General features: G+C 46.0%; 1 protein-coding gene across 1 annotated transcript in view; it reads right to left on the bottom strand.

Moving 5' to 3' along the window:
* OCA2 (OCA2 melanosomal transmembrane protein) overlaps positions 1–13,185 on the bottom strand; it is a 207,786-nt gene that overhangs the window by 177,897 nt on the left and 16,704 nt on the right. Inside the window, exons 3-4 of the mRNA XM_038760386.1 lie at positions 7,641–7,739; positions 3,859–4,047 (exon numbers count right to left, since the gene is read on the bottom strand). Of these exons, the coding sequence (XP_038616314.1) occupies positions 3,859–4,047; positions 7,641–7,739 (288 nt within the window). The remainder of the gene's footprint in view (positions 1–3,858; positions 4,048–7,640; positions 7,740–13,185) is intronic.

Below are 13,185 nucleotides of genomic sequence, written 5' to 3'. Positions count from 1 at the left end.
AGTCACTGCTCCTCCTTGCCATTACTGAAACCTGGCTCACCCCAGATGTTACTGTCTCCAAAGTGGCTCTCGTCTTCTCCAACTCCACAAGAATCACTGGGAAAGAGAAAGAAGTTGACCTCCTTCTTGCCCCCCAATACTGCTTTCATTCAATCCCACCCCCACAGTTCTTCTCTTTTTCTTCCTCTGAAGCTGTTTACCATCCCCGGGGCCCATCCCCAATTTTCCGAACCATTTTGCCACCTTTTTCACTTTCCTTCTCTATTTCTCCATCCCTACTCAACAGCCAATTGTTCCCAATGACTTTTCCGCCGTCGCTTCTTCTCACTCAACTCTACCGTCCTCCTGGTCCACCCCACCTCATTAACTCATCAACTGAGACACGCTCAGTCTCATTATCTCCATTTGCCGTACAATCTCCAGACTCACCAAATGTGAAATTCCACTCTCCCAACACAAACTACTGACCTGCCTTCTCTCCCCAACTCCCCTTCACCGTGAACTTGTCCCGTTCATTCATTCATTCATTCATTCATTCATCCAATCGTATTTATTGAGCGCTTAGTGTGTGCAGAGCACTGTACTAAGCGCTTGGGAAGTACAAGTTGGCAACATATAGAGACGGTCCCTACCCAACAGCGGGCTCACAGTCTAGAAGGGGGAGACGGACAACAGAATAAAACATATTAACGAAATAAAATAAATAGAATAAATATGTACAAGTAAAATAAATAGAGTAATAAATATGTACTAAGCACTTGGGAAGTCCAAGTTGGCAACATACAGAGACGGTCCCTACCCAACAGCGGACTCACAGTCTAGAAGGGGGAGACAGACAACAAAACAAAATATATTAACGAAATAAAATAAAGATAATCCGCAGATAGAGCAACTAAACATTTTGGGGGTTTTAGCTGTTAAATCTTTCCAAGGTAAAAACATCTTTGTCATTCACTCGATTGTGTTTATTAGCACTTATACTGTGTGCAGAGCACTGTACTGAGTGGTTGGCTAACTGAAAATGGTATGAATTCTAGTGAAAGAAAATATTAACTACCAGACACAAAGTAAGACAGTGACTCAGGAACCTCCCCAAACGGCAGACAGGTTGACTTAGCCCACAGACAATGAGCAGATAAGACAATTATCATTCCCTGTTTTCATCTTACCCCTTTCTTAAGTTGACCTGGTTTCTTTTTTATAATAGAGGCAACCTCTGCAAAACACAAAAATGACAACTCCAATCTTTGGACCTCACCCAATTTCCCAAAGTTGTCACGCCCGATTTGATCTCCATCCCTGACCTACCGTCCCTTGACATGCCGATGCACAACTTCAGCACCACGCTCACACCACTCTCTCCGCCGAACTCAATTCCCTCACTCCCCTGTTCCTTCAGTGATCTTGTACCGCCAATTCCAAGTCACGGATCAACTCCACTGTTCGCTTCCTCTGCTCCTGTTCGTAAGCTGCAGAGAGCTGCTGGCGGAAATCTAGACACCAGGCCGACCTCGTCCATCTCAATTTCATCCTCACCTGCTTTAATTCTGCCCTCCCAACCATCCGGCAACAATACTTCTCTATCCATATTGACTCCCTCCTCAAACTCCCTGTCCTCCATCTCTTTCCCCTAATGACCTGGCCATGTATTTAACTGATAAAATTGCAACTATTTCCAGTGCACTCTGGGCAAGATGCGGCTGAGGGAATAGGGGCAGAGGATGAGCGGGAAGGTGAAGGTAGGGCTCTGGGGATGCTGCTGCCTGCAGACCTCTTGGTGCCCCCCACCCAGGGAACGGCTGGGTCTCTACCCGGGTAGTTTCCCCCTCCCTTAGAGGTCAATCAGAGGTTGCTCTGCTCTCACACGCGCTTCCTTCTGACTTTCTGCAGGCTTAATAAACACCTTGAATATCAAAGACCATCTGATCATTCCTTCAAAACGTAAATTATTTTTCTACACGTCGTGAAGAAGGTGGCCGTCTTTCTGCTTGCATCTTCTCCCTCCCATAAGGCTCCCCCTCTCTCATACAACGGCTGTTGGGTGGTACAGAGCTCTCGAAACAGCAGGAGAGCTGGAGGTGCTAGCAGGGACCCAAAAGGTACGGAATGCTTTCTCCCGTTACATTTTAAAGAATGATGCATTTTGGAGAATGATTTTCAGGGACCTTATTGTACCAAAAGGAGCATTTCCCTACAGTGGAGAGACTCTGAAACTCCCCTCACATCACCTGGAAAGAACTGAGAAGGCGATGTTGATGGAGAATGGGTGCAGAAGAATACTTAAGATATATTCTTTGCCGTATAGCGGGGGGCATTGCTTTTCAGAAAGGGCCACGGATGATTCCGCCTCTGCTGATGAGGACACAGAATGTCCTGATAAATTAATTTTCTCCCTAGGGATTGGAAAACTGGGGTGGGTGAATTTTGATTCCAGATGGGCAGACTGTGCGGGGCTGTGACTCGGTAAAATCCTTTATTTTCCTTCCCTCCTCCTCCACCTTTCAAAAACAGGAGCGCCCAGGGATTAGGAACCGGGATTAAGAATCTGCCTGACCCAATCGCTCAATCAATCAATTAATGGCATTTATTGAGAGCTTCCTCCCTTAACCAGTCTGGCTAAAGGAAGCAAGTGAAGACTGGAGACAGCTAGAGCCTTGTGAGCCAGGGTCTTGTCTACGAACTCTTTTGTATTCTATTTTCCCAAACGCCCTGTACAGTGCTCTGCACACAGTAACTGCTCAATAAAACCACTGACTGATGGAGTGTGTGAGACTCGAATTACCAGCCCTAACCAATGAGGAGGAATTCTCTGACCAGGTGACAAAATATGTCTTGGAACTTGGCGGCTCTGACAAGGACTCCGGACCTGCAGAAACTGTTCCAGTTTGTAGCCCAGCTATGGGTGAATATCGTCGTATCAGTCCATTTGTGCGTACGCTGCCCGTTCTCTTCCAGAGGTGGCATGGAGAGCAAGCGGGGGACCATAGGGGATGAGGACCACAGTGAGAACAGGAAAGGGAGCTTGGGAAAATGGAGAACCGGGTTTCTCTCGTGTGTGGGAGGGGTGGGGGAAGGAAATTGTTCGTGACAGTTCAAGTGTCTAAATCTAAGGCCTGTATTTTTCTCCTAGTGTCTAATATACATAGAAGTTACTCAAGAAATACTACTGTTTTGAGGGTTTCCTGGATGAATTTTCACTTCCAAAAGTTTTCCCAGAATATGACCCAGCCACTAGTAAAATACTTGGGTAAGTTGGTTTACTTTTGAGAAGGAACATTTTTTTTGGATGGGCCATGGGTCCTGCATCCCCCCCAAAATGTCTACAAGCTCTCTATTTATCAACGTCCCTTTCTACCTTTTCTAAACTCACCTTTTTCCTTATCCTCCGCACTCTCGTCTTCTCAATTGTCTCCATTCCGTGATGCTCTTCATGCTCTTTCTGTCCGTCCTTCTCCCCAAGGGCATTCACAACCCCTTAATCCCTTGTCTCTCATCACCCCTTATCACACCTCCATTGTCACCCCCTCCCCACATCTGTCTCTGTCTCTCTCTCCCCCTCCCTCCATCCCAGCAGAACATGAAGAAGACTGAAGGAAAAGTTATAAAGGCCGGAAATTGTTCATATTGCCTTACTGTGTGCAGAGCACTGGACGAAGCGCTTGGGAAGTACAAATCGGCAACATATAAAGACGGTCCCTACCCAACAACGGGCTCACAGTCTACAGTGTAGCACCAATAGGAGACACAAGCTCAGCTCAGTTTCTCCAGAGTCTCACAGAGACAGATAACCCACCTACTTTGATCCCAAAAATCAAACCTGCCCTGGATGAGGCCGCAGCGATGGTTCAACCACCCTACCTCAGCTTGGGGAAACTGAGTCGGACCTGCGGGCCCTCCGGCAGATCCCGCTTCTCGAAGGAAGTCGATGGAGATATACTGGTGCCTTGACTTCCCAAGAGCCAACTCTGACCCCAGGCTTCCAAGTTGGTTTCCCAAGGTTCCTCATCCAGGTTGAAGTCCAGGCTCTGGAAGCTAGGGCATCGAAACCTTAAAAAAAAAACACCAAAATCCAGCTACAAACAGTATTCCCCCTTAATACTGATGCTATGAATGGCCATGGAATAGGAAACCTTTGAAAAGAATCCCATTCGTGAGAATGTCCAGATGTCTCATTTGTACAGAGACTTCCTTTGGAAGTCGGAGACCAGCTTCCGTGGGGATTACAGGATCTCCAGGAGTCATTATTATTATTATACTATCCCTACACACTCTCTGACAGATGGCTTATAAAACCCCCAGGGAAGGCTAGTCCATCATTAGCCTCTACAATGTGCCAGTCCCAGGTTACTGTCTATTCCAGTTTAGCTCCCTGGATCTCCTTACAGGGGGGAATGTGCGGAGGACGTATAATGCTGCTCTGTTAATGGGCTCAAGAATAAGAACCACAAGTGAGTGTGCCCTTTTCTCCCTACAATAATAACACTATTAATAATAATAATAATAATGGCATTTATTAAGCATTTACTATGTGCGAAGCGCTGTTCTAAGCACTGGAGAGGTTACAAGGTGATCAAGTTGTCCCACGGGGGGCTCACAGTCTTCATCCCCATTTTACAGATGAGGGAACTGAGGCCCAGAGAAGTGAAGTGACTTGCCCAAAGTCACCCAGCTGACAATTGGCCGAGCTGGGATTTGAACCCCTGACCTCTGACTCCAAAGCCCGGGCTCTTTCCACTGAGCCACGCTGCTTCTATTTACTAGTTAAGCATTTACTCGGGGCCAAGAATTTGGGTGGAACCAATACAATCAGATCAGTCATAGTCCCTAGCCCACATGGGGCTCATAATCTAAGGGGGAGGGATAACAGGTATTTAATCCCCATTTTACAGATAAGGAAACTGAGGCACAGAAAGTCAAGTCAAACGGCAGGCCAGGGGCAGAGCCGTGATTAGAACCCAGGTCTCCTGACTCCCATTCTGTGCTCTTTCTACTAGGCCATACTGGAGACTGATGATTTTTACCCTCACCCAACAAAAACATGAGGAAGCAGTGTGGCTTAGTGGATAGAACAGGGACCTGGGAGCCCAGAGGACATGGGTTCTAATCCTGATGCATGACTTTAGGCAAGTCATTTCACTTCTCCGCGTCTCCGTTACGTCAACTGTAAAATGGGGAATAAGACTGTGAGACCCATGTGGGATATGGACTGTGTCCAATGTGACAACTTCATATTGACCCTAGCGTTTAGAACAGTGCCTGGCACAAAGTAAGCTTAACAAATGCCATTAAAAAAAAGAAGAGGGACTTCCCAGTGGCCAAACACATGCTCTCCCAAGCGCTTAGTGCAGTGCTCTGCACACTGTAAGCGAGCAGCGTGGCTCAGTGGAAAGAGCCTGGGCTTCGGAGTCAGAGGTCATGGGTTCAAATCCCAGCTCCGCCAACTGTGTGACTTTGGGCAAGTCACTTAACTTCTCTGGGCCTCAGTTACCTCATCTGGAAAATGGGGATTAAAACTGTGAGCCCCCTGTGGGACAAACTGATCACCTTGTAATCTCCCCAGTGCTTAGAACAGTGCTCTGCACACAGTAAGCGCTTAACAAATACCAACATTATTATTATTAATAATAGATACGACTGAATGAATGAATTAAATGAGGTCTTTAAATGGGGTCTCCTGATTCTTCTTAATGTTTCTCCCTGCTGAAACAGCAACAAGGAAATCACTCTTGTTGACCAGGAGAGGCCCAGAGATGTTACACTGGGAAAAGCCAATCTGTACTAAGACAATAAATTATGCGACAAAGCAGAATTTTCAAAGAAAGACGAATCTTCTGTAACAACTACATGACTTGGGAAACCCTTCCAAAGTGAACAAACCTGTTCCCGATCTGCTGAATGGATACCCCATGATTGTGGATTTGGAACTGATAGGAGGCATCTTTTTTTTAAGGTAAATGGAAAGAAGGTGTTTTAACCATAACATGACCCATTTCAGTGCATCGGGATAGAGGGTGTCACAGAGACCCCCAGGATACTAAATCCTGTTCTGAGAGTGAAAACGAGGTGTTCAACTCCATGCGTGAGAAGCAGCGTGGCTTAGTGGAAAAAGCCCGGGCTTGGGAATCAGAGATCTGGAGTTCTAATCCCGTCAGCTGCGTGACTTTGGGCAAGTCACTTAACTTCCCTGTGGCTCAGTTATCTCATCTGTAAAATGGGAATTAAGCATGTGAGCCCCACCTGGGACAACCTGATAACCTTGTATCTCCCCCAGTGTTTAGAACAGTGTTTGGCACACGGTGAGCATTTAACAAATACTATCTTATTATTATTATAGATGGTATTTGTTAAATCCTTAGTATGTGCCACTGTTCTGAGTGCTGGGGGAGACACAATGCTATTATTATCACGAATGAGTGTTTCATAAGCACTCCAGAGATTCACAGCACTAAACTAGTCTCTGATTAATTCAAAATGAATAAAACAGCCATCATGTTTAGTGTTTGCTGTGGTAAACAATAATAATAATAATAATAATAATGGCATTTGTTAAGCACTTACTACGTGCAAAGCACTGTTCTAATCGTTGAGGAGGTAACAAGGTGATCAGGTTGTCCCACAGGGGGCTCACAGTCTTAATTCCCATTTTACAGATGAGGGAACTGAGGCACAGAGAAGTTAAGTGACTTGCCTAAAGTCACACAGCTGACAATTGGCAGAGTCGGCATTTGAACCCATGACCTCTGACTCCAAAGCCCGTGCTCTTTCCACTGAGCCACGCTGTTTCACTTAATGATGCATTTTTCTTGGGCAGAAGCTAAGGATGAAACAAACTTAACCAAACCAATAGACAGGTGAGGAAACACCAGCGTGGCTCAGTGGAAAGAGTCCGGGCTTTGGAGTCAGAGGTCATGGGTTCAAATCCCGGCTCATGGGTTCAAATCCCGGCTCCACCAATTGTCAGCTGTGTGACTTTGGGCAAGTCACTTAACTTCTCGGTGCCTCAGTTACCTCATCTGTCAAATGGGGATGAAGACTGTGAGCCCCACGTGGGACAACCTGATCACCTTGTATCCCCCAGCGTTTAGAACAGTGCTTCACACATAGTAAGCAGTTAACAAATGCCATTATTATCCAGCGCTTAGAACAGTGCTTTGCATATAGTAAGCACTTAATAAATGCCATCATCATCATCATTATTATTATTATTATTATCTCCTCCCCACTCCATCCAGCCACTCTCTCTTCAGGGCTTGACAGCTTGCTCTAGAGAGAACAGCCAATCTCAGGCACAGGAATTTTCCAGGAAAATCAGCTCTTACAGCTAATCCCACCCTCCCTCCCATGCCAACAGTCGGAATATTCGTTGTAGACTTGGGAGCTTTGGCTAATAACTACAGCTCTCTCCACGGTTTACCACCTAGTAAGATGCTGCGAGACTATCACCAGGATCAGAACAGAAATGTTGGACCTTACCCACGGTTTCCCAAACCACCGGCAGAAAGTCATCCTTAAACTCATCTGACTATTTCAATGCTATGAAACTTTCAGAAAGCCAGAGAAATCAGGATACCTACAAAGGAGAAGTCAATAAGGGAGAGTACGTGAGAAAGATTTTTAAATCTCACAGAAAAATGTCACACCTGAACTCTTCCGATGAAGTCCTCAGCAAAGGTGTCTTCTCGGAGCAGCCATCGTCCTTTGACTTGGAGCTGAAGAATCTGGGCAGAGTGAAATGGGACCTAATAAACGAAGAAAAAACCAATAATCAATGCAAAAGGTAATGAGCTACCAAATGAGAGTTTAATCACATGGAAGAAATAGAAAAGTAATAATGCCAAATAGGGCATTTGAACTCTCTCAAAAGGAGGTCTGGGTTTTAGGACATTTGGAGTGATTAGCAGACAAGATCAAATGGCTCCATACCTCAGCCATAATAATAATGATGGCATTTATTAAGCACTTACTGTGTGCAAAGCACTGTTCTAAGCCATGGAATGACAGGATTCTCACTGCATAAACCTTCATCTCCACAGAAGAAAACACCGTTGGGACATGCTGGTCATCTTTGCTAAATCCTGATGGGCTTTTTGTCCAGAGAAACATTTAGATGTGAGGTTTTTTGTGGGTTTTTTTTAAAAACTGATAATCTATTCGCAAACAGAGACTGGGAACCTTAACGTGGGCAAAGGTTGTGGCTGTGAACCCAAAACGTTAAGAGATGGGCAATGAAGAACGGGGAAATTTCTAGAACCGGCGTGCAGTCTAAGACGGAAGTCAGGATGCTTAACTCCCCCAATTCAACCCGTCCTCATAATTTACCAGACCAGAAATGATCTGTGAACTCCCCAAAATACACAGCAGGAAGGAGAAGATTAAACCAACTTTGACAAAGACCATTTAAAAAGCCTGCAAATTAAGACTCCTACAAATCCACTTAGCCCAGAGGTCTGAAGGGCTGTGTGTCTCCTTGGGAACGGGACTACAAATGGGAATATATAGGTTTCTTCCTCCAAGCCACCTTTCCCAGCAGCGCTAAACTCTTTGCGGATGCTGCCACTGCCAGGAAGAACGGAGGAAATGTGTTACTTAATTCCAGCAGACTCCCAAGCCCGCACTCGAGAGGCTCGTGAGGTTTGGAGGAGTCAGCCTTTCGTTTCCTTTGGTGGCACCGTCCTTCTGAGCTTGGAGATGCCAGTGGTGTCCCCGATTAAGGAGTTGCCTGCCAAGCTGTCACCTCTTCTAGACCTTAAGCTTGTTGTGGGCACGAAATATATCCACCAGCTGTTGTAACGTGCTCTCCCACGCACACTGTAAGCATTCAATAAATACCACTGATTGATTGATTGAGGGGCTTCTTAGATTTCTATTGACTCTCTATTCGTTCTCAGGTCGTTGTCAGCTTTTCTAGAATCTGGGGCCACACAGAGAGGAAGAGCCAGGGGAGATGAAAAAGCTGAAATGCCAGGCTGATAAATCGATGATAGAATGATGTATCTTGGGCCCGATTCAGAGGGACCAGCTCTCCAAATTATCCCTTATCCCTGTCTTCCCACTCCGGTCCTTGATACCACTGTCTTGATAACAATAATAATAATTTGGTACCTGTTTAAGCACTTATTATGTGCCAAACACTGGATAGATAGATTTAATCAGGTTCGTCTGCCCCATACACGCTCAGGCCAGTATGAATACCTGCTTGGGCCATGCAGGTTTGGCCATTCATTCAGTTAGTGATAAGGATAGGAATTTATTCCACGTCGTCGGCCTCTCAAGCTAGTCTCTATTTTTAGGCTATAGCCTGATAATCCGGCACAATAGTGAGCCTCTTTAAAAGGATCCAGGGGCTTTGTGGAAGTCCAGAGACACCCTAGATGGCGGGAAAATAATTACTCTTCCCCCTTCAAAGGCTTACTGAAGCCACATCTCTTCCAAGAGGCCTTCCCTGACTAAGCCCTTCTTTCCTCTTCCCCCATTCCCTTCTGCATCACCCTGACTTGCTCCCTTAATTCATCCCCGCTCCGAGCCTCACAGCACTTAGGTACATATCTGTAATTTATTCATTTATATTAATGCCTCTCTCCTCCTCTAGACTGCAAGCTTGTTATGGGCTGGGAATGTGTCTGTTTATTATGTTGCACTCTCCCAAGCGCTTCGTATACTTCTCTACACACAGTAAGCTTTCAATAATTATGACTGACCAAAACAATGAAAAACATTGGGAATTATAAATCAAGAAGCCTGCTTGGAGTTTAGAATTCAATTAAACAAAAAGAGTTAGAAGAATCTCTTCAAGTCTTGACTTCAAAATATAAAGTTTTACTATATTTGAAATGCCTCATTCAGACTTTAGAGTACCAAGGGAGGAAAACAACTTTAGCTGCTAAAAGGAAGTGGCAGATTCTCCTTTTCATTCCTCCCTAGAAGGAACATGGCCCAGGGAAAAGAGCAGGGGGCCTGGGTTCGAATCCTGGCCCTGCCACATGTCTGCTGTGTGACCTTGGACAAGTCACTTAACTTCTCAGTGGCTCAATTACCTCATCTGTAAAATGGGGATTGAGACCGTGAGCCCCCTGTGGGACAGGGACTGTGTCCAACTTGATTACCTTGTACCCACATCAGTGCTTAGAACAGTGCTTGGCACATAGTAAGCGTTTAACAAGCACTGTAATTCATTCATTCATTCAATCGTATTTAATGAGCGCTTACTGTGTGCAGAGCACTGTACTAAGCGCTTGGGAAGTACAAGTTGGCAACATATAGAGACGGTCCCTACCCAACAGCGGGTTCACAGTCTAGAAGGGGGAGACAGACAACAAAACAAAGCATATTAACAAAATAAAATAAATAGAATAAATATGTACAAATAGATAGAGTAATAAATATGTACAAACATTATTATTCGTGGGAATTTTGTTAGATGGCAAAAAGCCCTCTATCTGAGCATCACATGAGCACTTACAGCACTGAAGCTCCACCAGTGCCTTTGTAGGAGAGATCTGGAAAGTGGAAATGGGTGTAACAGAGGGATTTTTGTAACCAGAGAGTTCTGCTGCGACCCAGTGATCAAGCCAAGTTAAAGACCTGGCTGCTTTGGAACAAATCTGAATTGCATACCATCCTTCCCCTAGGGTCCCTGCGTAAGAAAATTGGGACCACTAGGTCCCTCTGGGGTGACCAAACAGGGTGGCCAAGGAGAGGCCCTCGTCCAAAAAAAAGAATAATAATGATGGTATTTGTTAAACACTTACTACGCGCCAGGCACTGAACTAAGCGCTGGGGTGGATGCAAACAAATAGGGTTGAACACAGTCCCTGTCCCACGTGGGGCTCACAAACTCAATCCTCATTTTACAGATGAGGTGACTGAGGCCCAGAGAAGTGAAGCTACTTGCCCAAGGCCACCCAGCAGAGAAATGGCAGAGCCAGGATTAGAACCCGTGAAATCCCGGCTCCACCAACTGTCAGGTGTGTGACTTTGGGCGAGTCACTTCACTTCTCTGGGCCTCAGTTCCCTCATCTGTAAAATGGGGATTAAGACCGTGAGCCCCCCGTGGGACAACCGGATCACTCTGTAACCTCCCCAGCGCTTAGAACAGTGCTTTGCACGTAGTAAGCGCTTAATAAACGCCATCATTATTATTACTATTACTACTACTAGTTCACTTCCACAACCTGAGGAGACTGACTGGAAAATGCTCTACTGATTCTGATCCCTGAGTGAATTTGCTGATCTTGAAGAGGGATCCATGGGTGCTGTCGGGATGGGCTTTGCTATTATCATTATTATTATTATTATTATTATTATGAGTCAAGCATTGTTCTAAGTGGTGGGGTAGAGTCAAGATAATTAGGTCAGACACGGTCTGTGTCCCACACGGGGACCACAGTCTAAATAAATGAAGGCCCTGACTTCATTCTCATGGCCCATTTTCCCAAAAGATCTCAGTGTGAGGAGCATAAATTTCCAGATTGAGTGACCTACGCTCCGCCTCTCTGCAGGAGCAGAGGTCGACTGAAGTTGGACTGGAACTTCCTGGGACTCGCACACTCAGCGACGCAATCCCACCATCGCTGCTTTAAAGAAATTGGTCTTGACTTTCTGTCTCCCCATAGCCTTCACTTGGTAACAGACATTTTTAAGACTGTGTCAGTCAAACGTATTTATTGACCACTTACTGTGGTAACTGAGACTCTGACAATAAGACTGTCAGTCAGTCAAACGTATTTACTTACTGTGTGCAGAGCACTGTTCTAAGCACTTGCGAGAGTACAATATAAAAACAGAACAGACATATTCCCTGCTCACAGCAAGCTTACGGTCTAGAAGAGGAGACAGACGTTAATACAGATAAATAACTTACAGATATGTACATAAGTGCTGTGGGGCTGGGAGGGGGGATGAATAGAGACTTATACTGTTTTCTAGACTTGTGAGCCCATTGTTGGGTAGGGACCGTCTGTACATGTTGCCAACTTATACTTCCCTAGCGCTTAGTACAGTGCTCTGCACGCAGTAAGCACTCAGTCAATACGATTGAATGCATAAAGGCAGCAAGTCAGTGTGATGCAGAAGGAAGTTGGAGGAAAAGAGGGCTAAAGCAGGGAAGGCATCTTGGAGAAGATGTGCCTTCAATAAGGCTTTGAATGGGGGAGGGTGATTTTCTGTTGGCGAAGAGGAGGGAGGGCATTCCAGGCCAAAGGCAGCACATGGACGAGAGGTTGGTGGTAAGATAAATGAGATAAAGGTACAACAGGCAAGATCGAGATACAAAAGACGAGACGACAGACGTAGCCCTAACCTTGACAATTCACTAGGCGACTTCCTTCACAATTCAAAGCACCTGCTTCACATCCCCGCTACTACATGGAGGGAGAGAAACTCCATCCAAACTGCTGCCTTGCTGGTTCAATCTCTCATCCTATCCCGACCGGATTACTGCATCAGCCTCTTCTCTGATCTCCCATCCTCCTGTCTCTCCCCGCTTCAGTCTATACTTCATGCTGCTGCCCGGATTATCTTTGTACAGAAACGCTCTGGGCACATTACTCCCCTCCTCAAAAATCTCCAGTGGCTGCCTATCAACCTACGAATCAAGCAAAAACTCCTCACTCTTGGCTTCGAGGCTCTCCATCACCTCGCCCCCTCCCACCTCACCTCCCTTCTCTCTTTCTCCGGCTCAGGCTGCAACCTCCGCTCCTCTGCCGCCGCTCACCTCCTCACCGGGCCTCGTTCTCGCCTGTCCTGCCGTCGACCCCCGGCCCGCGTCCTTCCCCTGGCCCGGAATACCCTCCCTCCACACATCCACCAAGTTAGCTCTGTTCCTCCCTTCAAAGCCCTACTGAGAGCTCACCTCCTCCAGGAGGCCTTCCCAGACCGAGCCCCCTTTTTCCTCTCCTCCTCCGCATCCCCCCGCCCTACCTCCTTCCCCTCCCCACAGCACCTGTATATATTTGTAAAGACTTATTACTCTATTTAGTTTACCTGTACATATTAACTATTCTATTTATTTTGTTCATGATGTGCCTATAGCTATCATTCTATTTGTTCTGACGCTTTTGACACCCGTCTACTTGTTTTGTTTTGTTGTCTGTCTCCCCCTTCTAGACTGTGAGCCCGTTGTTGGGTAGGGACCGTATCTCTGTGTTGCCGACTTATACTGCCCAAGCGCTTAGTACCGTGCTCTGC

This window comes from Tachyglossus aculeatus, chromosome 18, assembly GCF_015852505.1.
Source record: "Tachyglossus aculeatus isolate mTacAcu1 chromosome 18, mTacAcu1.pri, whole genome shotgun sequence".
Taxonomy (NCBI): domain Eukaryota; kingdom Metazoa; phylum Chordata; class Mammalia; order Monotremata; family Tachyglossidae; genus Tachyglossus; species Tachyglossus aculeatus.
This window is presented reverse-complemented; position numbering and strand designations above follow the sequence as displayed.